This window comes from Ochlerotatus camptorhynchus, unplaced genomic scaffold, assembly GCF_037179485.1.
Source record: "Ochlerotatus camptorhynchus isolate MF236.1 unplaced genomic scaffold, CSIRO-AGI_Acam_v1.1 ptg000023l, whole genome shotgun sequence".
Lineage (NCBI taxonomy): Eukaryota > Metazoa > Arthropoda > Insecta > Diptera > Culicidae > Ochlerotatus > Ochlerotatus camptorhynchus.
The window spans coordinates 1214635-1240117 of record NW_027040515.1 but is presented as its reverse complement, the minus strand read 5'-3'; the positions used below and the strand labels follow the sequence as shown (position 1 = coordinate 1240117).

General features: G+C 42.0%; 1 protein-coding gene across 1 annotated transcript; it reads left to right on the top strand.

Annotated features, from left to right (window-relative positions):
* The first annotated feature begins 1083 nt into the window (after positions 1 to 1083).
* Cul4 (cullin 4) lies at positions 1084 to 25142 on the top strand. Its single transcript, XM_065228581.1, has 8 exons — positions 1084 to 1946; positions 21965 to 23346; positions 23410 to 23637; positions 23709 to 23816; positions 23880 to 24050; positions 24126 to 24278; positions 24340 to 24447; positions 24675 to 25142. Exons 1-7 carry the CDS (start codon positions 1805 to 1807, stop codon positions 24433 to 24435), a joined length of 2280 nt encoding a protein of 759 aa, XP_065084653.1. The 5' UTR covers positions 1084 to 1804; the 3' UTR covers positions 24436 to 24447; positions 24675 to 25142.
* Positions 25143 to 25483: the final 341 nt, after the last annotated feature.

Sequence of the window (25483 nt, the reverse complement as noted above, 5' to 3'; positions counted from 1 at the left end):
GTAGATGAAAGCATAGAGTTGATAGTTCCGTTAGAGTACGGCAGTGTGAAGATTGTATATAGGGGAATTTACGTATTCTCGGCAACCTAAGCAGCGACCTTCTTTCTATAGCCTTTTTCTCTAAGGAACGCACACATATGCAGTATTGGTTTGTTTACAATCTTTTGCTGCCAGCTGCTCTAACAATTTCTGTCGAAATAATTGTCAAAAACTGTTTTGAAACGCTTTTACAAAGCTCCAATCTTCTCTAGTGAGAGCGAGTATTGTCGGCAACCAGTTTTTCTTCGGTAACCGTTCCATTTGAACTGCATGTAAATCTGCTGTTCTATTATCGGCAACTCGAAATCAGCTACAATTTGTAGTGCGTGTGTTTCATTTCAAGAAAACCGTGCTAGATTGCTTTTTCTCAGTGGTAAAAATATAGTCAAATTGAAGTTGAAAGCATAAAGAATCGTTTGCATGCATTCAGCGAAGTGTTTTCGTAAGAAAATCCAGTGAAAATAGTGTTTCAATTTGGGTTGCCGAAAATAGTCTGGCATGCCGAAGCCGTCATTTCCCCTAGATATTATACAAGCGAGCTAGGACAATTTTGGTGTCACTGATTTTCTTCTCAAAAATCTACCCTTCTTTTGATCACATGCTGTTCTTCCATTTGTCTTAATTTCGGGGTAGTGTCATAGAATCGATTCGCGTATATGCGGAGAGTAAAACGAGAATATGGGGAGATAATTTCCCCTACCCGATGGTGTTTTTGGTTTGGATAGGTGAGCTTCGGATCACGTGAGAACGGCATTACAAGATTAACCTTTATTCACAAAATGCTGATCGGTCCCATTCTATTGTTGATCGAGATTTTTATAATCGCCACATTGTTCCGAAAAAAGCTACAACGTATGGTAACGATAGAGGAAAAAGTTGTTACCCGGTAATTGCTACCATCAAGCCACCCCTCGTTTCTGTTGATTAATCGCTCCGTCACAAGAACAAGCGTGCTCGCGGGCTTGCCGCTTTGGAACTGTACGAAAGAAAAGGATAGCCGCAGCTGGGGGGTTCGTTTGTGATTTCGACGAGTTTTTGGTTCTGGTGTGCAAAAGCAGCAGGTTCGGTCTGGAAAGTGTTGTGGAAAAATCTAGCAATTTTGGCAGAATATTCAACCGTGTTGCGATTCGCAATCCTTTCCGCCGGGAATGGTACGTCGCGTGAGATAGAAAGCCACCGCGAAAGTGGTCATCCAACTGCGAAAAAGTGAAAAAGAAAGTAGTTGGTGCTCGGTTTCTTGAAGTTGGAAGCAGTGGAAAAATAAAATTCCGACCGCCAGAGTGACAGCTGAACCTTCCAGACAGAGAGATATCGTCGCTTGCCGTCCCTTTCGGTCCCATTCATATCTGTATACATCGGCTGCTGCAGCAGTTCGGTGCTCGAGCTCGTGGTGTTTGTTGATTCGGAAAGTGCAACAGTGTGCGTGAGTGTGACTGTGTTTGACAGTCCAAAACGGCAACAACAATAAACCTCCTGATCGCATCGTAGCAGTATTGTCATCTGCTTCGCTTTGCTTGCATCGCCGAAAAGAATTTTTCGATTGTTGTGCATCGGGAAAAAAAGACCAACTAGTTAAACCAGTGCGCGTCCACAAAACTTGGTCACAATTTCGAAACGTAAGGTAGAACCGTTCGGTACCGGTGGTGGAGGCGGCGGTGGCGGAAGCAGCCGTGATCTTAGCGGAAAACGATTAAAGCTGATCGCAGCAGGAAGGGGAACGGGAGGCAAATCGAAAGCGGAAGAAGAAGTACCGCTGGCAAACGCTATGAATCTGACCGAACTCGATCGGAAACGGGCAAATTTTTCAGCACTTAGCAATACCAACGGGGCGGTCATCAAGATGACGACTAATGCGGGCACAGGAAAACCGGGCGATATCAAGAAAATTGTCATCAAAAACTTCAAAGGTAAGTGTCAGGGGCCTTGAGAAGAGGTTCGCGAGTCGGGAAAATTGTCACTATCATTTTTTTTTTGTGGAGCAATAGTAAGCAATCGTGTTCTGCTGTAGTAGAATGAGAGAAACGATTTCTCGTCGAAAATAGCTTACCTTGAAGGTATTCATATACGGATACGAACGAACGAGGCAGAGAAGTATGTTTCATTTTGCTCTACTTGTTTCCTCCACCTGTACACTTAATACCACTCAGCTGCGATTTCGCTACTTAACAACTGCTACCTGTGTGTCGCGAATTGTTTGAACGTAGCATAGCGATACAGTGGTTTAGGTTTATTTGATGAATCTATGTTGAGGCTTTTACCGACTCAACAATGCTAGAATACTAGTTTTTAGTAGTTCATTTTACAAGGTCTTAATATCTGAATCGATAATAATTGATTGCAAATTTAACTTGAGAGCAGGTAAAAGTTCAACTTGATGAATAATGTTTCACTTTGATTCTTATCTTGCCAATAAAAAAAGAAATGTGTCTCATATTATTGCACACAGAATAGTCTTCTTTGCACAGTATGTACTACCCATTGACAAATAATGGTCCCAATCAAACCCTCTCTGGCAATTCTCTGAACTTGTATGAAGTTCCTTGAACTTAAAAAATTCCAACACTTCTACGAAGTTATACGATGCTCCTTAAATTATTTGCTTGACTTTTACAAAGTTCTCAGAATTCCTATTAAGTTCGCTGCACTTCTACAAAACTCCTTGATTTTTTGAAATTTCGTTGATGTTCTACAAAGTTTTCTGAATCCCCACGGAATTCCCTGATTTATTTAAAGTCAATTAAACTTCTACGAAGTGCCCTGGAGCTTAAACAAAAATGTGTATGAAGTTTCTTAAAATTAAACAAAGTTTCCCAAACTTGTGCAAGGCTGCCAATTCTTCAAAGCGTCGTTAATCCGGAATTTTGTCAAAATTCTTGAAGCTCTACGAAGCTCCTCGAATGTATATTAAATTTCCTAAGTCCCCTGAACAAAATATTTGTAGTTTAAAAAAGTCTAAATGAAGTAAAAGGAAGATCCCTGTGCTTCATTGAAGTTCCCGTTCTACAACAATTCGCTTAATTTATCTAAAGTTCGCAAATGTTCAACAATGTTTGATGATGTTCTACAAAGTTCTCCAAACTTCTATAAAATGTGCTGAAGTTATTCTAGTCTAGTCTAGTCTACACATACACAGCCAGTACTCAACTATAAAACTTGCTGAAGTTAGTTCTACAAGTTTACTGAGCTTTTACAAAGTTAGTTACACTGTTTCCAGATCTTCCACGCAGTTCAATTAATGTCTACAAAGTTTTCAAAGTTCTACGATGTTTCTTGAAAATATATGAAGTTCCTTGAAATTCTACAACGAAATCAAATGACGTTCTCTGCTTGAATTGAATTCCTGAACTTCTAGGAAGACTAGGTTTTATACATCTGAAATATTGAACTCCTTCCTCACAAATTTTAAAAGCAGCGGTGAAGACATGTGAAAACATCTCGTCGATTTTTTTTTTTGTAAATACACCTGGCATCCCGGGGTTGAATAACTTCCACTTCATGTAAGATAAAATATATGAATTTCTTGGACTTTAGCTGAAGTTATCGGAGCTTATTTCAAGAGCTTGAACTGCTCCGAAGTTCTCGGCATTTCTCCACAGTTCTTAGCACTCCACGAATCCACGAAATTTTTCCGAAGCTCTCGGATTTTCTCTGAAGTTATCTCAAGTTTTTTTGAACTTCGTTTAAATTCTTAAAACTTTACTGATGTTTTCGGAGCTTATCTCAAGTTCTTCGCTGATGCTATGTTTTAGATATTCGAACAATGTCGAGCAGCTCCACGCCAAATGACGAATCGATTAGACTCAACCTTTTTCGATTTGCATAAAACTTCGCATAATTTGTTCGTTATGGGCAAACATTCACATTTGTATTAAAATTCGGCCATTTTGAATACTTCTAAATTGCGTTCCTTGGACCGTTTTTTATTTGAAACCCGTTCTAGTTCGTTTATTTGGAAGGCTCTATCGCGTAACCTTTACGGAGCCGATAATTAAGTGTTCATTATTTATAACAAAATTCACTTATTTCTATGTCTAGTAGGAGTTGGTCCGGATACTCGCGACTTACCCGAAGTTAGAGGGGTACATTGTCGATAGATAGGACCAGGAGAGGAGCTTGGGGGTGGGGTTTCATTGTCTTATCAAAGCATTGTCGCCAGTATGAACGTAGTGCATTTCTAGCTCCGTCTGGAGTTCGACCGACTATGGTGAGCAGTTGGCGACGTGAGGCTCATCGAGACGGGTGGACAAGACAAACAACGACTAATTTATGAGAGACAAAAGACAAAGGATTTAAATTCTTATATACTAGACATTATTAGAAACACATAAATCGACTGCATATAGTTGCCTTCCTTGGGCCTCGATGGTATTCAAAAGTTGCTCTCTGGCGGCGTCATTATCCTTACATTGCCAAACTGCGTGATCGATGTCATCGTAACCGTTTCCACACCGACAGATGTTGCTGTCCACGAGGTTTATTCTATGGAGATGCGCATCTAGTGAGACATAACTCTACTCATCACGCGAATGAAGTCACGTCCTAAGTCCAAGTCTTTAAACCACGCTCTCGAAGAAACATTGATGAATGTAACCACCGTCCAAGATTTCCAACTCGAAAGGGTACTCTGACGCACTAAATGCTAAAATTCGTCGTGTGAAATTTGCCTACCATACAGTTTTCCAAATTAATCCCTCTTGTGTTATTTTTTTCTCATGCATGAACATAAATTCATCGGTGCACTCGATGGATGGTTTGAGTTCACTCACTCGAGAAAAAGTAGCACAAGCTGCGTGCAATGTTTACTAACCATGAACACTAAATGGTCATGATGGAGCGCAATAAAGCAGATTAAGTGCTAAAGCTCCAGTTGTAAGCCAAGAAAGTGAAAGTGATTTAAATTCACTTCGCACTATGTAAAACTCATGTCACCTCCACAAATATCAGCCACATTTGTCTCATAGAATTATTCTCATGTTAAGAAACAAGCGTGTAGACATAAATCAATTGTTGAACTGGACTTCGATTTTAACAATCAAGTGGTGTTCAATTGGCCTGTGTAGAAACTGAGATCAATAAAAATAAAAACAACTATTAAAGCCTCCTCTATCTATAAATAATATCAAAAACTAGATTATACCATAGAGGTAACTCTAAGACTAGCAGATCCCGGAGAAACGTGCTCAACTTTTTGTCTCAGCTCTGGTACTCTCTTCGGTCCCAAGCTAATCGATGCACCCCTCGAAACATAGGGAAATCCACGCACCCCTCATTTTATCTGTCAAACTTTCATAGCGAATCAAAACAAACATTGTGTAGTACTACAATTTTGACTAGAATGGGGTACGTTAATCGATTTGCTTGGGACCAATAGGCTAGTCAAGTTGTGGCCAATTTTAAATCGTTAGTTTCCACCGGTTGATTATACTGTGTAACAAAGGTTCTATTCACCTGCCCGGTGGATCAATATGGGTTTTACAGCTGCTTCCAGTGCTGCGAAATCTCGACAATGAAAATGACAATGACACAGTGATACTCAAAATTCTGCTTTGGTCACTCATTTGAGCTAACAGTCGTCGTCAAGGCAAACCATGTCAATAGTCAGTGGCATTTCCGTCAGTGATGAACATGTGCTGATTTGTGTGTTAGTTAAATTTGAAACGAAATTAAATTGCTTGAGCAAAACAATTTTTTTTTCGTGTTGGGTATTTTGATCACTGCGACCAGTTATTGTGATATATTCTCCGTTTTAATATTACTTTATCAGCATGTCGTATTACCATTTTGTGAAGTGACCGAAAGCATTTTCCCAGTCAGATATTACATTTCGAATGAATTGCACTACTTGGTTGGGAACTGAATTCCAAATATCAAAGGGTTCTGGCAGCCCCTTATCCAGCAAAATACACCTCTTATTGAAGATTGCTGTACATGAGCATAGCAGGTGTTCAGAGTCTTCTTTTTTATGCCACATAATCGACACATATCCTCGTGAAGCTTTCCTATTAACTTCAAGTGATATTTACATGGACAATGTCCTATTATCAAACCAGTATAGACACTGAGATCTTTCTTTGATAATTGACGAATTTTGCTAGTAATTGAAATGTTCGGAATTATGAACCGTTTCGATTGCCTAGCAATGGAAGTGTTGTTCCAATTGGTCTCCACTTTCATTTTCTCCTATTTCTTGAACTCCATTCTAAGAGAGCAAGCAGAAACTCCACAGAATGGTTATGGTCCTATAAATTGTTGAGATGATCCAAGCCTAACTAGTGTGTCGACTTTCTCATTCCCTTGAATTCCGCAGTAACCAGGAACCCAAAATAAGTTCCCTTGGTTTTGACAGGCCAATTTTTGGAGTGACATTGCACATTCCCATACAAGTTTAGAATTACATGTTGCTGATTTCAAAACAAAAACAATAACCTGGAGCCATCAAAGTGAACAAGCGTCCTGAACTGCTTGGATAACAATGCAATGTGACTCAGAATGCACGAAATTAAAGTTTTTGTTACCAGGTGAATCTTTTAGCGAATTCGTTTATTGTTTAGTTCCAACCTTAATCGGGTACCATGATTGGGTCTGCTTGTTTTCTGACAAACGTCAGTTTGCTTGTTTGTTTTTAAAACCTAGCTCAGGTTGAGGTTTACACTGACAAAAGTTCGATTTCGCACTGGGTTGGAACTGGTGTTAACCCCGATAATAAACGAATTCGCTATTTGTTATTGATGAAAAAATGAATGAGATTTTGACAAAGATTTTTTTGAGGATCAAGTCTATCATTGACATTTTATCAATATCGCGCAAAAGTCTGTCAATGACAATGACCAATCTCCTGCCTACTCCGGGTAAAGTAAAAATGCTGGAACTCTTCAACCAGTTTTGGCGAACTGACTCGTATCCAGAGCATTTGAGGGAGAACTTGGTTGTTCCCATCCCAAAGCAAACGAGCCAACACGGGACGTGGCGAAGTTCCGGCCCATTGCCCTCACCTGCTGCATGGCAAAGGTGTTCAAGCGGATGGTCAACCGACGCTTGAAGCAGTTTCTCAAGGCTGGCGGCCATCTAGATCATCGACAACACGAAGGCCATGGTCCATCCACGTATTTTGCGACGCTAGGAGAGCTTCTGAAGGACGCCAAGGTTAAGGGTCTTCATTTATGAGTGTGTTTCCTTGGACATTGCGAAAGCTTTCAATCGTACATGGACGCCCTCGGTACTGAAGCAACTCATCCATTTCGTCCGAAATTTCCTGAATGGCAAATCCTTCCGAGTCTCGGTAGGTAATACCAAATCCCGAGGAAACTGGCATTACTTAAGGTTCAGTGATCGCTGTCACCTTGTTCCTGGTAGTCATGAACAGTGTGTTCGAACGGCTACCCGTGAACATCTACATCTTCGTGTACGCAGACGACGTGCTAATCGTAACCACAGAAGCAGGTGTTTCCGCCGTGGCCAGATGGACCGCTTCGAAAGACTTTCAGCTGCCTGCTGAAAAGAGCGCTAGGTGCCACGGCCCTTCCATAAAGATAGGTGATCAAGCCATCCCACTGAAGAAAACTGTGAAACTGCTGGGGGTTGTCATTGACCAGTCGCTGTTACAGTTACGCAGTACAGCACTTTCAAGGGGTCAAGGCCAGCTGTCGCAGCAGGATCAACCTCATCCGCACAATCTCCCGTCTAGACCGGTCCAACAACAGAGAAGTACGTTTCCGTGTTGCCCGGGCCATCGTAGACAGCCGGTTGGACTGGAGCTGACCTGCATCGCCGCTGACAAGGCAATACAAACACTCGCTCCGGTGTACGCGCATAATCTCCGGTCTTCTGCCCTCAACGCAAGCCGATGCCAGCTGTGTCGAAGTCGGTACTCTCCCTTTTCCGTACCGCACCTACGCAGCCATTGCCAACAAAGCCGTTGCATTTTCAGCAAATATCGCCGGAAACGACTGAATCTGCCTCCTCAGCGAGGGGGACAGAGTTCTCCGTACAATCGCCAACGCAGAGCTCCCCCGAATGGCCAAGATTCACTGGTATGGAGATAAGAGTTGGCAATCTTCCGCACCAAACATCGACAGCCGGATAAAGGAGACGTTCAGAGTCGGGGACAATTCCGTAACCCTTAGGAGATCGGTAGTAGATGCATCGTTACATGGAAGGGTCAAGATCGAGAGCTGGAGTAGGAATGGGAATCGCTGGTGACATTTCCTCAACGAGTAAAAGCCTGCCAAAACAATGTTCGGTGTTCTCGGCAGAAGCAGCGGCTATTCTTCATGCCGTCACGGTTCCTGCGGATCGCCCAATCCTGATCCTGTCGGACTCCCACAGTGTTATGCAGGCCCTTTCGTCGGAAGGAACCGTCCGGACATCCCCAGGGCATCCTAAAGGTTGCACCACCAAACACTATCTACGCATGGATTCCCGGGGAACATCGAGGCGGACAACCTGGCTGGGTCAGGCCCATCCGGTTCTCGGTACTCGCACAAGGTGCCGTTGCAGGACGTGAACAGATGGATCACTTGCACAGTGCGGACAGCGTGGGCAACGAAATGGTCCAGTGCCAGACTTCCTTTCATTAGGAAAATCAAAGGCGACATTGGAAAGTGAACGGACCTTGCGAACCAGCGACACCAGAGGATCTTTTCCAGGCTCCGGACAGGACACGCCCTATTCTCACGGGATTTCAGCGGAGGACCCTTCAGGAAGACCTGTGAATTTTGCCATATTCTTTCGACGGTGGAGCACGTGTTATGCGTATGTCCACAATTCGAGCACCTTCGTTGCCTCCACGGTCTGTCTGCCAGCGTACACAGCAAAAAAAAATGTAATATCGATCAATGTAATTCAAGCTGATGTATGAAATAATGATGTAATAGCAAAAAGCAGATACAATATTACATCAATGGATGTAATTTTGTTCGCAAAATCGATGTACATCGTACAACGTTATATTACACAACCGATGGATTAACCTGGTTGCAGCAGTTTGGATGTAATATTCAACAACTTTTTTTTTCTGTGTACAGGACACGCTAGCAGACGTGCCCTCAACTCAAGCAGCTGTACTGCGCTTTTTGAAGGCGGCGAAGCTATACTGCAGGATTTAGCACCATCGATTCTTTTGGTCGTCCGGACATCCCCACTGGACGGGGCCCCCAAGGACCTCCTACAGTGGGCCTATGTTTTGTTATTGTTTTTTTTTGTTCATTTTATATTTTGTTCTTCTTTTTTGTACCCTTTTAGTCTGTCTTTTTGTATGCTGTTTACTGTGTTATTGTACTAGCTGTTTATATGTTATAGCTAAGTAGATTATCAAAGGTTGAAGTACACTGAAAAAAGTTTTCACTTAGTTTCTATTAGGAACGCACATAGTATTTTTCCAAAAACACAAACAATGATTTTTACCTGAATATCACATAAAGGGTGATACGGTCAAAATTTGGTCAATATCAACTTGACGTATTTCTTTCAATTTTGCATTTAAAAAACCTGAACACCCCTCATTTTGAAGGTGTGTGTGTGTAGAATGTTGCTCCTATTTTGATTTTGGAATTCACTCTTCAGTTGTCAAAATGCCGTCCAAGCAAGAAGAGCAGCGTATCAAAATTTTGCTCGCGCATCGCGAAAATCCGAGCTACTCGCACGCAAAGTTGGCAAAATCGCTAAAAGTTGCCAAATCAACCGTTACAAATGTAATTAAAGTGTTTGGGGAACGTTTGTCGACAGCCAGGAAGTCTGGATCGGGGGGAAACCGAAAACCGGAAGCCGCTGAGACGACAAAGAGAGTTGCCGGTAGTTTCAAGCGAAACCCTAACCTCTCTCTCCGAGATGCCGCAAATAAGCTGGGTGTATCGTCTACAACCGTGCATCGAGCCGGACTATCGACTTACAAGAAGGTAGTGACTCCAAATCGCGATGATAAACAAAATACGACGGCCAAAGCGCGATCCTGGAGGCTGTACACGACGATGCTGACGAAATTTGACTGCGTGGTAATGGACGACGAAACCTACGTCAAAGCCGACTACAAGCAGCTTCCGGGACAGGAGTTTTATACGGCAAAAGGAAGGGGAAAGGTAGCAGATGTTTTCAAGCACATGAAACTGTCAAAGTTCGCAAAGAAATATCTGGTTTGGCAAGCCATCTGTACCTGTGGCTTGAAAAGCAGCATTTTCATAGCTTCCGGGACTGTCAACCAAGAAATTTACGTGAAAGAGTGTTTGAATAAACGTCTGCTGCCTTTGCTGAAGAAACACGGTTGTTCCGTACTGTTTTGGCCGGATTTGGCATCTTGCCATTACGGTAAAAAGGCCATGGAGTGGTACGCCGCCAACAACGTGCAGGTGGTTCCCAAGGACAAGAACCCTCCCAACACGCCAGAGCTCCGCCCAATTGAGAAATACTGGGCTATTGTCAAGCGGAACCTAAAGAAGACCAAAAAACTGCTAGGGCGAGCAGCAGTTCAAGGCAAACTGGCTTTCTGCGGCGAAGAAGGTGGACAAGGTGGCTGTACAAAATCTGATGGCAGGGGTCAAGCGTAAGGCCCGGCAATTCGGATTTGGAAAAGCGGAAGCCTAACTGAATATTTTTCCTGAATTTTATACTAATTGAACTTGAAAAAGAAATTTAATTTGATTTTTTAAATAAACGATTTCACCGATTTACACGCGTTTTCCCTTGACCAAATTTTGACCGTATCACCCTTTAGCATTAGAAATTCTATATGAGACATCATATAGATTTCATTGGACACATAACGTTCATGTGATTTAGTGGTGCAATTTCCAATTATGGGATCACATGAAAGTTATGTGAAATTCACATGGATATTTTCCACTGGTTATGTGATTTATTTTATGAGTGTAGCATGATACTCAAGCAATGTGGCTGGGGGACCTCTTTCTAAGGCTTCCCACCCTTTATGGAGATGAACTAGCCTACGGCTAAAAATCTCCTAAATAAAGGAAGAAAAAAAAAATGTATACTGTATAGTGTGTATAGTGCTACACTCCATAAAATATGCACGTTCGATCTACGTGAAAACATAGGTAGCTTTCGTCCATACTACTTTTCACGTAACATTTACGTTAAAGTCATGTAGCAAAAAAAAACCCATTTAGTGGTCAACGCGAACAGTACGGTAAATTTTACATGATTTCCACTTAATTTGGAATAGATTTTCACGCAATGTTTACGTGATTTTGAAATGAAGAAATAGTTTTTCACGTAATGTTTACGTGAACTTGAAGCAACGTTTACAGGATCTAAAACATACCAGGAAAATAATATTCAAACATTTTTAGATTTTTTTAATGATACGTCAAGCATATCTCTATTGCTATTAAAAAATAACACTGAACATTTCGTTGCCTCTAATATTCGACCAGGACCATTCAGGTGCGATATCTGTTTGCGTTGTCTTATTCAGAGATATGATATTGATTCTAGCCTCTGAAATCTAAATAAATACAATTATTTGTGCGGTCTTCGAATGATGTAAAATAGTATAAAAACACCTTCTAGTTTATGCAGTGTTAGTGTTAGGAAATCCAAAACTGAGAGCAACTCTTCCTCTAATGAAGTGGACGCCATATTGAATAACTTTTTCATACATGTAAATCACGTAAGCACTTGCATCATCAGCTCCAGTGAAATGTTTGTCAATTTTACTACCATCATGTAAAAATGGAAGTTGATGTAATCGAAATGGCTACTTGATTTTTCACGTAGGTTGAACGTGTATACTTTGTAGAGTGTACATGCTTATCACATACTTTTTACGTGAAATTCCCGTAGTATCAACCGACATGAAAATCACGTATCAAAATTCCATTTGACATTGATCTGCGGCACGTGAAAATGATTGAAGTGGGGTGTTTAAGGGGTTACGTGATTTTTCACGTAGCATCAACGTGAAGATTTTTTGGAGTGTAGATTTATTCAAGATTGCTTTCATGTCATTGGCCACATCTTGCTGGACCTTATCAATGAATCATTGCAAATTGGACTTGTGCCACAAATTTGGAAGGAATCCTTAGTGGTCCCTATTCAAAAAGTTACTGGAACGATTAAAACCGAAGAGTTTCGTCCCATCAACATGTTGCACACATTAGAGAAAATTTTAGCACTTGTTGTTAAAGGCCAGCTGTTGGAGTATTTAAATAGTAATAGTTTGTTGATACCAGAACAATCGAGATATCTGGAAGCAGTGGCGTCTCGTCCATATGTGCACCTCGTGCACTGCACAGTCTCAAATTTTGAAAAAGTAAAATTTATATTTCATAAAAATTAAGAGGCAAAAATTTAATACTCAATTAAAACCATTTTTGTCCGCCCTATTTATTGGTTTCATATGGATAGTAACTGAATTATCCACCACATCACTGGATAGTAGCTGAATTGTTTACCACATCGCTGCTCAACCTCCGTTTTACCCACCACTGAAAGAAATGTACGTCAAACAGAAGCGAGGCATAGCGATCTTGTTTTCACGTACGGGCACGCTGGGATTTTACCACGTGCAGACAACACTCTTTTTGGGCTTCTATGGCGAATGAGCGACACAAAACAAGCAGGGAAAATATGCCTTCGTTCTACCAAAGCCACCGCATGCTAAGTTCTCCCAGTCTGAGCACTTATGCTTGTGCACCAGAAACGTTCGTATTTACCGAGGGGGGCGACACATCTAAATCTCAAGTTTAGATGGTCAACAAATCTCACACTAGCGAATCAATCTTCGAACAATCTTCTTTCATTTGTCGCATCTACTTGCATCGCTCATCAATTTTTTGCAGGAAATCTTCAGAACCGTCATCAATCTCCTTTCCATCTAATCAGCGTGCGCGCAGCTAGCCACAGCAAAGCACAATCTTTTTTGCATCGTAGATAGAGTCGTCCCCCTCGGTATTTACACCCAGATCAGTTGTATATGTATTGAAGTCCCGTAAGCATAATTGCCGCTGTGTTAGTGTTTATTTTGTGCACTTCTATCTTTGCACAGTTTAAAGAGAAGAGAATAAATTGGCACGTATAGGCTACGTCGCATTTGAGTTTCTCTCTGAATTGATTGAATCTTGGAGAGCCGTCATTCGTTGTATACCTACCTACACGTACACATCGAATTTTTAAATTTTCTCACTACCATGTCTGCATTTCATTCAGTAGCCTCAGAGCATTGATGGAATATTGTTCATAGCATAGTGTAAAATTAAATAGGAATCATGGAACAGGATATTGTTGATGACCTCCTGAAAAGACCGTTTGCCAGAAGGTGAGTAACGATGACAAATATCATGAACATGAGACTTAAAAAGAAAATCAATTTTTCTATGCAAAAAGAGTAAGCAAAACTGGTAGCAGAACTGTTTCCCATCATCATTTCGTTTATTTTTTTATGCAGGTACCCCCGTCGAAAGATTTGTATCCCATTTTTTTATTATGCATCAAAATTGGCTTCTACTGTTACAGACAAAATATAAATAAAATAGGAGCACAACTAGTGAATTTTCTCACGTGACGCCACTGTCTGGAAGGTCATTCTTGTGAAACCGCGTTAAATTTAGTATTAGTGAAGTGGAAAAATGACTTGGCGTGTAAGGATGCGATTGTTGCTGTTTTTTTGGATCTTAAACGCGCTTTTGAACAATTTATGTTGATCAATTATTGTTGAGATCAATCAACCGCTTTGGAATTACGAGTACTGCATATAAATGGTTCGAAAGCTATTTGTCTGACAGAACTCAACGGACTGTTTTTAATGATTTTGTTTCCAGTCCCGTGAGGAATAACCTTGGAGTGCCCCAGGGAAGTGTATTAGGGCCCCTGTTATTTATTATGTATATTAATGTTTTGCGGCTAAGAATTTAGATGATGCCGTTTTACACTTGCATGAACATTTGCGTTCTCTAGGTAGATGGTTGAAGTATAAGCAGTTGAAATTAAATACAAGTAAAACTAAATTTATGGTAATTTCGCGGAATCGAGTAAATGAGAACGTCTTTGTTTTAATTGATTATGAGACTATTGATTAAATATCTTGGCGTGATTATTGATGACAAACTTAAGTTCAACTCTCACATTGACAATGTCATCAAAAAATTGTCAAGAAGTATGGAATTCTATGTCGATTGAAAAACGATTTAACTATTGTCAGTAAAATACAGCTATACGAATCAATTATCTCTCGTCATCTAGACTTTTTCCCTTCCATTTTATTTCTGGTGCTCGTAGAATAAAATAATGCGTTTGATATTGAGATGTAATAGATTCACTTCCTCAACTTTGATGCTAGACGCCTTACAATGGTTGTCGGTGAAGCAAAGAATTGTATATTTGACTACGGTGTTCGTTTTTAAAGTAGTTAACTGTTTGCTGCCTCGATATTTGTGTGATCGAATTAAAGTGAATTGAAGTGACTTTCATAGATATAATACTAGAAACGCGGTTGAAATAAGAACACCACATTTCTTAACTTAACTGCTTCACAAAATTCTTTATATTTTAAAGTAATACATGTTTTTAATTCCATGCCTAGTCATATCAAATAGCACTTCCAGGATTTAAAAGACACTGCATTTCACACGTTAAAGCTGTCGTTTGAACAGTTATTTAGTGATTTTTTTTTTTGAATTGACAAATTATGTATCTTGACGAAGTTATCTATAACGGATAATTTTGTATGGATAGCTGTCATAATGACTTTTTAAAAATTATTCTAGCACTATTTTGTTCTATTTTTGTGCGCCACGATGGTGATGATGGATTTTTAATATTTGATTTAATAGTAGTAGATTAATAAAAAAAAGTAAGAGGTTGTATCCGAGACGCGACTGTAGATTTCACGTAGGATTACGTGCTCGGTATCAATATTTGGCGACTATGTTAGGGAAACCACTATTTGCAGGCAATCGGTGATAATTTTGATCACCATTGTAACAGTGGGACATTTGTGTAATTTTCAATAGTGACCTATTAAAAAATGATAAAGTATTCATTTTAGCAGCTTCGTAGAAAAATTACCAATCGATTGGCTTGTTTAGAATTAAAATCCATCCGCTATTGACAGAGTTATAAGTGGTCAAAACCTGACCACTTTTCGTAACGCGGTCGATTTTGGTCAAAAAAGTAGTCTACAAAGGTTTGAGCCTCGCTCGTGTATTGCGGCTATAGAGGACTGAATTTAACATTTGATAAAAAAAAATGCAAGTTTGAAGCTTATTTGGAAGATACTTTGAGTTAGTAGTAAGTTTTCTGGCAAATGTTGGGGGTTCGTGAACATTCCTGACATTGCTGAAAATTATGATAGCATCAGATTGCGGGGTTGATAGTGTAATAGGATGCTTTGTTGATTGTTCATTAACTCTTGATTGCTTGTCTTCTTCTTCTTCTTCTTCTTCTTCTTCTTCTTCTTCTTCGCATTTCAAGCTTATTGCATATCGCTTATTGCGTGCTCTCAACTTAGTGTTCTAGATGCAATTCCACAGTTATTAATTGAGAGCTTTCGATGCCTGTGCATTGGTATAATTGTGTGGCAAGGCAAGTCCAATAATACTTCTATGCCCAGGGAAGCCGAGAAATTTTCCTACCCGAAAAATTCCTAGACCGGACCGGGAATCGAACCCAGCCACCTCCAGCATGGTCTTGCTTTGTAGCTGCGCCTTTACTTACTGAGCTAAGGGAGGTCCCACTTGATTGCTTGTAATACTTATGAATATTTTAGGTGTATAAAAAGGATGAACTAACTTTTCCACATTTATATCGCTGTGAAGCAACTGCAAACTCTAGAGCGAATTTATATCTGTAACTGTAACCAGTTCGATTTTGTTTGCAAACCTGATTAAATTGTCATTTAATTATCTTAAAGATAAATCGTCCAGCTCCAACCTTTGTAGGGGTAAGAGGTGGGACCATCATCATCATTTAATTTGAGCTAACAGTCATCGTCAAGGCAAACCATGTCAATTGTCAGTGGCATTTCTGTCAGTGACGAACATGTGATGAATTGTTTATTAGCTAAATTTGAAATGAAATTAAATTACTTTAGCAAAACAATTACATGGAGCCATTAAAGTGGACAAATATCTACGACCTGATTGAACTGCTTGGATAACAATAATGTGACTCAGAATGCACGAAATTACACTTTTTGTTACCTGGTGAATCTTTGTCATTGACGAAAAAATTAATGAGATTTTGACAAAAAAAGTCTATCATTGACTATGTGAAAAACAATGTTAACAAAGTAGGCGTTGGATTGCTGTCTTGAACACTCCAATCAATTTTCTAGCGTTATTCCATATCAAGACACTGAAGAGAGCAGTCATACCAAGATAGCTTTATCGTTAATAAAACTTGTTCATTGTTAAGTGTTGTCCTGGTTATTTCCTGTCCGCCCCATCCTCACCGTATTCCTTTAGGTTATGGGCTCGTCTACGAAGGAAGGCTCTGGAATTCCGCAGCTAAACGGATCGAACTTTGAGAACTGGCGTTTTCGCGTTCAACTCTACCTGAATGCGGCGGAAGTTTCAGAAGCGCTTACGGGGCAAGTTCCTGGTGCAACGGATGCTGGAAGAGCGAAGTTTATGCAGACAGATCGGAAAGCGAAGTCACTACTGGTCGGATTCCTTTCCGATGAATGTCTTGGCATAGTACGGGACAAGGAGACGGCTCGCGATATGTGGAAGGCACTCGAAGACACCTTCGCGAAGAAGTCTGTGGCAAGTCAGACTCTGTTACGGAAGCAACTGGCAAGACTTCGGATGAAGGAGGGTACTTCAATGCGGCATCATTTCCAGCAGTTCGACGACATCGTACGGCAGCTCAAGACCGCTGGTGCGAAATTGGAGGAGAACGATACGGTATCACAGTTATTTTTGACCCTTCCCGACAGCTACGACTCTATGGTAACAGCTTTAGAGAATATAAACGAAAAGGACCTGACGTTGGAAACCGTGAAGCAACGATTGTTGGCGGAGGAATCCAAGCGGTCTGATCGGATGGAAGATTCTTGTGAAGATAGGAGTGCAGCGTTTGTCGGAGGACGAAATAAGAAGACCAAAAAGTTTACCGGAAAATGCCATCGTTGCGGAAAGGTGGAACATATGCAAAAAGATTGCTATGTTAAGAAGCCAGAAGGTAAGGTGAATGCGGCCGTTAACAGCAAATCAGTTTCATTCATGGTGAACAAGATGCCGACGAAGACGGAACATTTTTCGTTGTGGATTCTGGATGCAGCGACCATCTGGTGAACACTTTGGAATGCATGCAGTCGGTGAGGAAACTCAAACAACCGTTCGTGATCGATGTAACCAAAGATGGTGTTTCAATTATCGGAAACTACGAAGGTGAAGTTACTGGACTATCAAGAGAAGGTGTGAAGTTTTAAATGAAAAATGTGATTTTCGTGCCCGAGCTGAGAGGAAACCTGCTATCCGTGAAGAAGATGTCCCAAGCGGGAATCGACGTACTATTCACAAGCCGTGGTGGAAAGCATCAAGCGATGATGAAAAAGAATGACTCAGTAATTGGAGTAGCGCATCTACGAGGTAATTTGTACGAATTGGATTTAAACTTGGACGTGTCAGGAGCTACCGCAAATCTATGCGCATCGGACGCTGGAAAACTCTGGCATCGTCGTTTGGGTCACGCCAGTCAGACCACGATGAACACGTTGGCCCGGTATAGTGTGGCGGAAGGATTTGGTCCGAAGGTCAATGCTATCGGGTTCTGTGACACTTGCGTGCTCGGTAAGCAATGCAGAGAACCCTTCGACGGAACTCGTGAAAGAGCTAGTCGTCTACTAGAGCGGATTCACTCGGACGTGTGTGGACCAATCAATCCTCCGGCCTGGAATGGATCGAAGTATTTTGTTTCATTCATCGACGATTATAGTCACTTTGCGTGTATCTATGTGATGAAGAAGAAGTCCGAGGTTTTTGGTCGTTTTCAAGAATACGAAGCGATGGTGACCGCCCAGTTCGAAAAACGAATCAGCAAGCTAACCGTGGATCAAGGGTGTGAGTACGGCTCTAAGGAACAAGAAGCATTCTACAAGCGAAAGGGGATTCAAATCCAGCCAACCGTAGCATATTCTCCGCAACAGAACGGAGTTGCCGAGAGGTTCAATCGAACGCTAATTGAAAAGGTAAGGACAATGCTGATCGACTCGAATATGCCCAAGTACATGTGGTCGGAAGCAGTGCTTACCGGTACGTATATATTAAATCGTTGCCCTACTGCTGCTCTATCGGACAACCGTACGCCTGCTGAGTATTGGACCGGTGTGAAACCTGATCTATCGAAATTGAGGATTTTCGGATGCAAAGCATTTGCATGGGTGCCAGGTCAACTCCGGAAAAAGCTGGACAACAAGAGTCGCGAGGCGGTGATGGTGGGCTATGCTCCCAACGGATACCGCCTTTGGGATAGAACGTCAAGAAAAATCCTCGTAGCCCGTGACATCAAATTTGACGAGAATTCATTACCGTACGCTTTTGAAGACAGTCAAGATTCGAGGGTACCGTTGGTGATTCCAATGCTGTATCCGGCCGTCGAAGATGACCAGCAAGCTGAATTGGAAGAGCAGCCAGATGACCAGCAAGTTGAGTTCGAAGACGCGATGCCTGTGCTAAGTGATGACGAGGATGAGGTTGAACTAGACGAACAACCTGAGGAGCAACTTGAAAAACCTGGGGCGCTCGCTTCACAATCAAGAGGTGAAGACTGTTCAGAGTCAAACACTAGGCGTGGTGAACGGGAGCGCAGGCTCCCAGGTAAGTTTCTTGACTTTCTAACTGGGTTCAGAGCAACGTCTGCTGGAAAAATTTCAACATTCCCTGATTTCCCGGATTTGTACGATGAAATCAACGCGCGGAATGACCAAAAACTGTGGCTGGATGCAATCGATGAAGAACTGAAATCCCTGGAGGCCAACAAGGTATGGGAATTGGTGCCGCTGCAGTCAAAGTGGATCTTCCGCACGAAAGAGGATGAAGAAGGAAACCCTGTGCGCTATAAAGCAAGGTTGGTCGTCAAAGGTTTCTTGCAGAAAGCCGGTTTGGACTACAACGAAACCTACGCACCTGTGGCGAAGCTGACGACAATCCGTATTGTGCTGGCTGTCGGTGTTCAAAAAGGGTTCCATTTCCACCAAATGGATGTGAAGACGGCGTTTCTTCACGAGGAGCTGCAAGAGAAAATATTCATGGCGGTTCCGAACGGCGTCAAGGCGAGAGCTGGCACGGTGTGCAAATTGAAAAAGAGTCTGTATGGCTTGAAGCAGTCCCCTCGCTGCTGGAACGAGAAGTTCAATCAAGCGCTGCTGAAGTTAGGTTTTATTCGTTCCAAGCACGATTATTGCCTGTACACCCGTACCGACGAGAGGGGGGAAGATGCCATTTTCGTCGTACTATATGTTGATGACCTTCTCATAGCGGGAGCGAAGCTGTCAACAATTTTGAAATTGAAGAACGAATTATCCCGGATGTTCGCCATGACCGACTGTGGAGAGCTTAGCCATTTCCTTGGCATGAAGATACGCTACAATCGACAAGACGGAAAGATGATGCTGTCTCAAGAAGCAAACCTAGAAAAGATCTTCCTGAAGTTTGGCATGTTGGAATGCAATCCTACAAGGACCCCGATGGAGAAAGGGTTGCAGCTTTATCGTCAAGTTTCCGAAGCTAATGGAGTACCGTATCGTGAGCTACTGGGAAGTTTAATGTACGTGATGGTATCAACGAGATCGGACATTTGCTATCCTGTCGGGTACCTGGGGAGATTCCAAGCTCAACCCGGACAACAGCACTGGACCGCGCTCAAGCGAGTAGTGCGTTACCTGAGAGGGACGATGGATCATTGCTTGACTTTAACCCGGGATGTTCAAGCAAAACCACTAGTTGGGTTCGCGGATGCAGACTGGGCTACCGATACCGAGGACAGGAAGTCAGTGAGCGGATTTGTCTTCCAGGTGTTTGGATCGACTGTTGCCTGGTCTAGTAAAAACAAACGTCACTCGCCACTTCATCAAGTGAAGCAGAGTATGTGGCGTTAAGCGCTGCAGCATCGGAAGCAATATGGTTGATTGGTGTCCTAGGCGATTTGGGTGAAAAGCAGATCGAGCCAGTTGCCATATATGACGACAATCGTGGGTGCATCGGCATGGCTAAGAACGTGGAGAGCAAGAGAGTGAAGCATATTGATATCAAACATCATTTTCTTCGGGATCTTGTCACCGCTGGGAAGCTGCTGATAGAACCAATTGCAAGTGAGAACCAATTAGCTGACTACTTTACCAAGTCCTTGGACGCTGGCCGATTCGAGGAATTAAGAACGAAGCTAGGAGTATCCAAACGAGAGGGGGTGTTAACAAAGTAGGCGTTGGATTGCTGTCTTGAACACTCCAATCAATTTTCTAGCGTTATTCCATATCAAGACACTGAAGAGAGCAGTCATACCAAGATAGCTTTATCGTTAATAAAACTTGTTCATTGTTAAGTGTTGTCCTGGTTATTTCCTGTCCGCCCCATCCGCACCGTATTCCTTTAAACAATTTTATCAATATCGCGCAAAAGTCTGTCAATGACAATGACAAATCTCAGCACTGGTTGCTTCTAAACGTGATTTCATATGAACAGTCATATTTATAAAAGGAATAATGCAAAATTGAAGAATTGAAGTACAAAATGTGCATATTGCCCGAATGGACTTAAGCAGGGTGCCTTCCATTCATTTTGACTAAAAAAATGTTTGAAAAAATTATGGAATAATAAGACATTATGAAAATATTTTGATTACGTAAACAACAAGAAAAGATTGTTAAGTTTGTGTTTGACACATAATACCTGCCAATTTTGCTACATGAGTGTCGCAATAAGCGATTTTGTAATTTATCTCACCCACTCTTCGCTCTTCACTCTTCGCGAAGAGGCGACCAGAAAAACGCTCATTGTGACTCTGTCAAAGCTAAATTTGCAGGTTTGATGTGTGAAACACAAACTTTACAATCTTTTTTTATTACTTACACATACAAAATATCATCATAATATCCTATTATTCTATAATTTCATAAAACATTTTTTTAGTCAAAATGAATGGAAGGCACCCTGGACTTAAGTAACATTTTGTTAAGAAAAACTTAAATATTTTTTGAAAACGAGAAAAACATCGTGTCATATAAGAAATCAACGACCATACAATATAGGTGCTGAAGGAATAATAACGATAAGTTATAATAAACCTCTGATAGACCTTATTTTCTGATACATTTTTGACATTTTGAGCTAGTCTAACATTTTTCGAATATTCGCACTAGAGAAAAGAAATTTTTGTAGACTAAGACTGTGTTCCATTTGGTGAATTTCCACTTAAATATGACAGATGGAAAATTTGCAAATAAACCTGCTATTCGAGCATACTTATTTCTGGCGGATCAGGACTCAATTTTGACAAACACCTTTTCGAAAATCGAACGATCAACAAGAGAGGGATTTTCGAAGAGTATAATTTATTTTCGAAGTGTCAAATTTAAGTGAAAATTCGCCAAATGGAACACAGCCTAAAATTCAATTGATAGCATTCAAGCATTTAGCCTGCAACAGATTTTTTGTAAAATATGTTCTATTTACCCTACCTACATAATAGTTAACTTACTCTTCCATTCTAATTCCTCTGTATAGTTGAAAAGGGCGTAGAATGTAGAATGAGCGAACAAACGATAATCGCTTCATTTTTCAGCACCACCCAAATGCGGTTGTGGGCAAATTCATTTTGCGAATGAGAATGCAAAGAACTTGCCCGCTGCATTCGATTGGCTTCGTTCTCGTTCTTCACAGTGCAGCGCTTTTCTAGGGGAAGGTTAATCGATAGTATATAGCTGGCTACCTATTCTGCATATTGAAGACGATTAATTTTCCTTGTTTCATTCCTACAGCGAAACCGACGCTCCCGGATAACTACCAGGAGCACACATGGCAGAAGCTCCGGGCGGCGGTGGTCGCCATCCAAACGTCCACACCGATCGAATACTCGCTGGAGGAACTGTACCAAGCCGTGGAGAACATGTGCAGCCACAAGATGGACTCGCAGCTGTACGTCAATCTGACGGCCCTGGCAGAACAGCACGTCAAGGCCAATATTACGCCGTTCCTCGCCGAGTCGGTCGACAAGCTGGTCTATCTGAAGAATATGAACGAATGCTGGCAGTCGCACTGTCAGCAGATGATCATGATTAGAAGCATCTTCCTGTATCTGGACAGAACCTATGTACTGCAGAATCCGACGGTTCACTCGATTTGGGACATGGGACTGGAACTGTTCCGGGACCATATAGCGATGAACACACTGGTGCAGGCTAGGACAGTGGAGGGGATTCTGATGCTGATCGAGAAGGAGCGAAACGGTGATGCGGTCGATAGAACTCTCCTGAAAAGTCTGCTCAGAATGTTGTCCGACTTGCAGATCTACAAGGAAGCGTTCGAACAGAAGTTCCTCATTGCAACGAAGCATCTGTACCAGTCGGAAGGACAGGCCAAGATGGAAGAACTGGAAGTTCCTGAATATCTGCTGCACGTCGAGAAGCGGTTACAGGAAGAAAACGAACGTATTCTTCACTATTTGGACAGCTTCACGAAGCATCAGTTGATCGTCACCGTAGAGCGACAACTCATTACGGAACACCTTACCGGCATCCTACAGAAAGGCCTAGATCTACTGCTGGCAGAGAATCGCCTGTCCGATCTCAGTCTGCTATATTCGCTCTTTTCACGCGTCAAAAACGGAACAGTCGAACTGTGTGCATCGTTCAATGCCTACATAAAAAAGAAGGGTCGCACAATCGTCATCGATCCGGAGAAGGACAAATCTATGGTACAGGACTTGCTAGATTTTAAAGACAAACTGGACAACATTGTCATCACGTGCTTCGAGCGAAATGATAAATTCGTCAATTCGCTCCGAGAAGCGTTCGAGTTCTTCGTCAACCAGCGCTCGAACAAACCGGCGGAACTGATTGCCAAGTATGTGGACATGAAGCTGCGTGCCGGCAATAAGGAAGCCACAGAGGAGGAATTGGAACAGATCCTGGACAAAATCATGGTTCAGTTCCGGTTTATCCACGGTAAGGATGTGTTCGAGGCGTTCTACAAGAAGGATTTGGCCAAACGATTGCTCGTGGGCAAATCTGCTTCCGTCGATGCCGAGAAGAGCATGCTGTCGAAGTTGAAGCAGGAGTGCGGCGGTGGGTTCACTTCCAAGCTTGAGGGCATGTTCAAGGACATGGAACTGAGTAGGGATATCAACATCGCATTTAGACAGGTTTGTACCAGGGCCAGGTTCGTCAGGGAGAAACACTAACACTATTATTTTTTTCCGATCCAGCACATGGCCAATTCGGAGCACAAGGACCTGCAAAGCCTGGACCTGACGGTCAACATCCTAACAATGGGCTTCTGGCCGACATATCCGGTAGTGGAGGTCACCCTGCCTGAGGAACTGCTACAATACCAGTCGGTGTTCAATAAGTTCTACCTGGCGAAACACAGTGGCCGGAAACTGCAGTGGCAACCGACGCTGGGGCACTGCGTACTGAAGGCGCGGTTCGATGCGGTAACATATTTTTGACTCTCGTCTCACAAGGGAATGGCATATTATACCTATATCCTCTTGTTTCATTTCAGGGACCCAAAGACCTGCAAGTGTCACTGTTCCAGGGACTGGTCCTGCTACTGTTCAACTATAATTTGACCATATCGTTTGAGGATATTAAGGCAGCCATCAATATAGAGGTAAGTGTGAATTGATTAGCACTTTTCTAAGCTTTTTGACGGCATTGCGCTCTTCCCTTGCAGGACGGTGAAATGCGCCGCACGCTTCAATCGCTTGCCTGTGGCAAAGCCCGTGTGCTCACCAAGATCCCCAAAGGACGCGAAGTGGAGACCAACGACAAGTTCCAGTTCAACAATGAGTTCACGAATAAACTCTTCAGGATTAAAATCAACCAGATCCAGATGAAAGAAACGGTTAGGGATTGCCTTTCGGTTGTTACCACCGATCCCCGGGAATAACGTTCGCATTTCTTTAACCAATTTTCACAGACGGAAGAACAGAAAGCAACCGAGGAACGTGTCTACCAGGATCGGCAGTACCAGATCGATGCCGCGATCGTGCGCATCATGAAGATGAGGAAAACGCTCAGCCACAATCTACTCATCAGCGAGCTGTACAAGCAGCTAACTTTCCCTGTTAAGGTAAATCATCTGATGAGAGTCTGTAATACTTAGTACTGATCTTTGATTTCCCCCCAAACAGCCGGCCGACCTGAAGAAGCGAATCGAATCCCTGATTGACCGTGACTACATGGAACGGGACAAGGACAACCAAAATCAATACAACTATGTTGCTTAAGTCTCTAGAACCGTAAGTACCGTTTAAGCTGGAAGGGGGAGGAAACTGTGAAAGGTTGCTCAATAGCTGTGCTCATACTATCCTCAGAGCAGAGTGTAGGGTCCTTGTGTCTATGTGTTTTTCTTTATTTGAAGTGGTTCTACGTCGTATGCGTGTGAAAGCCACTAACTACTACGTTGGTGGATTTGTGCGTGTGTGAGAGAGACTTTATCTCAGTTTTTTTTTTTTAATTGTACTAGACGACAACAACCGTTCCAGGATGGGAAATGAGTAGACAAAAAATACACACAACACACGAATCGAATTGCCCCTTCCCCACTAGGGAAAACTTGTTTCATCCATCAGAGGTCTTTCGGGGTTATTTCAACAACCCCACTAGGAGCCTACTTCAGGGAACGACGCCCACGTACTGACGAACCTCACCTTCAGTGTAAAAGTGTACCACAGTTAGAACTCGAAAAGCAACAGTGCTGTTACACACTGAGAAAAATCATCTTTTGTAAATACTTTGAATCAACAGTAAGGAAGAAGAAAAACATGTTTGCTAACGTTAACAACCGAAATGGCAAGAAAGTGAAAGGTCCCCTACTAGCAATTCTTTGGAACTAATTTAAAGAACAAAAACAAACCAATAGAAAAGGAAAACAATCTTGAACATGCTGTAATAGAAGAAAATCTGCCGGAAGAATAAAAATTCACTAAAAATAGGAGAAGGCTTGGCTGTATGATGCTGTTCTTCGAAATACCCTGGATAAGTTTTCTTGAGTTGTGAGTAGTGCAGTGCTACTCCCAAGAAGCCCCTGCCAAAGAATAAATTTGGTTTGGTCTTGGATTCATTTTCATATCTTTACTAACTCGATACACTGCCCATAACCATATGTCAGTCTCATCTGTATTGTTTTTCATTTTCAGCTAGTTGTTTGTGAACTGTTCATCTTTTTATGTTTGAGCTTCAGGGAAGTCCTTTAATCTTTGGAGAATAACTACGAATTTTACAGAACTTTCTACAGATTTAATGTAACTTCTACGACTTTAAGGTAGTGCTTAA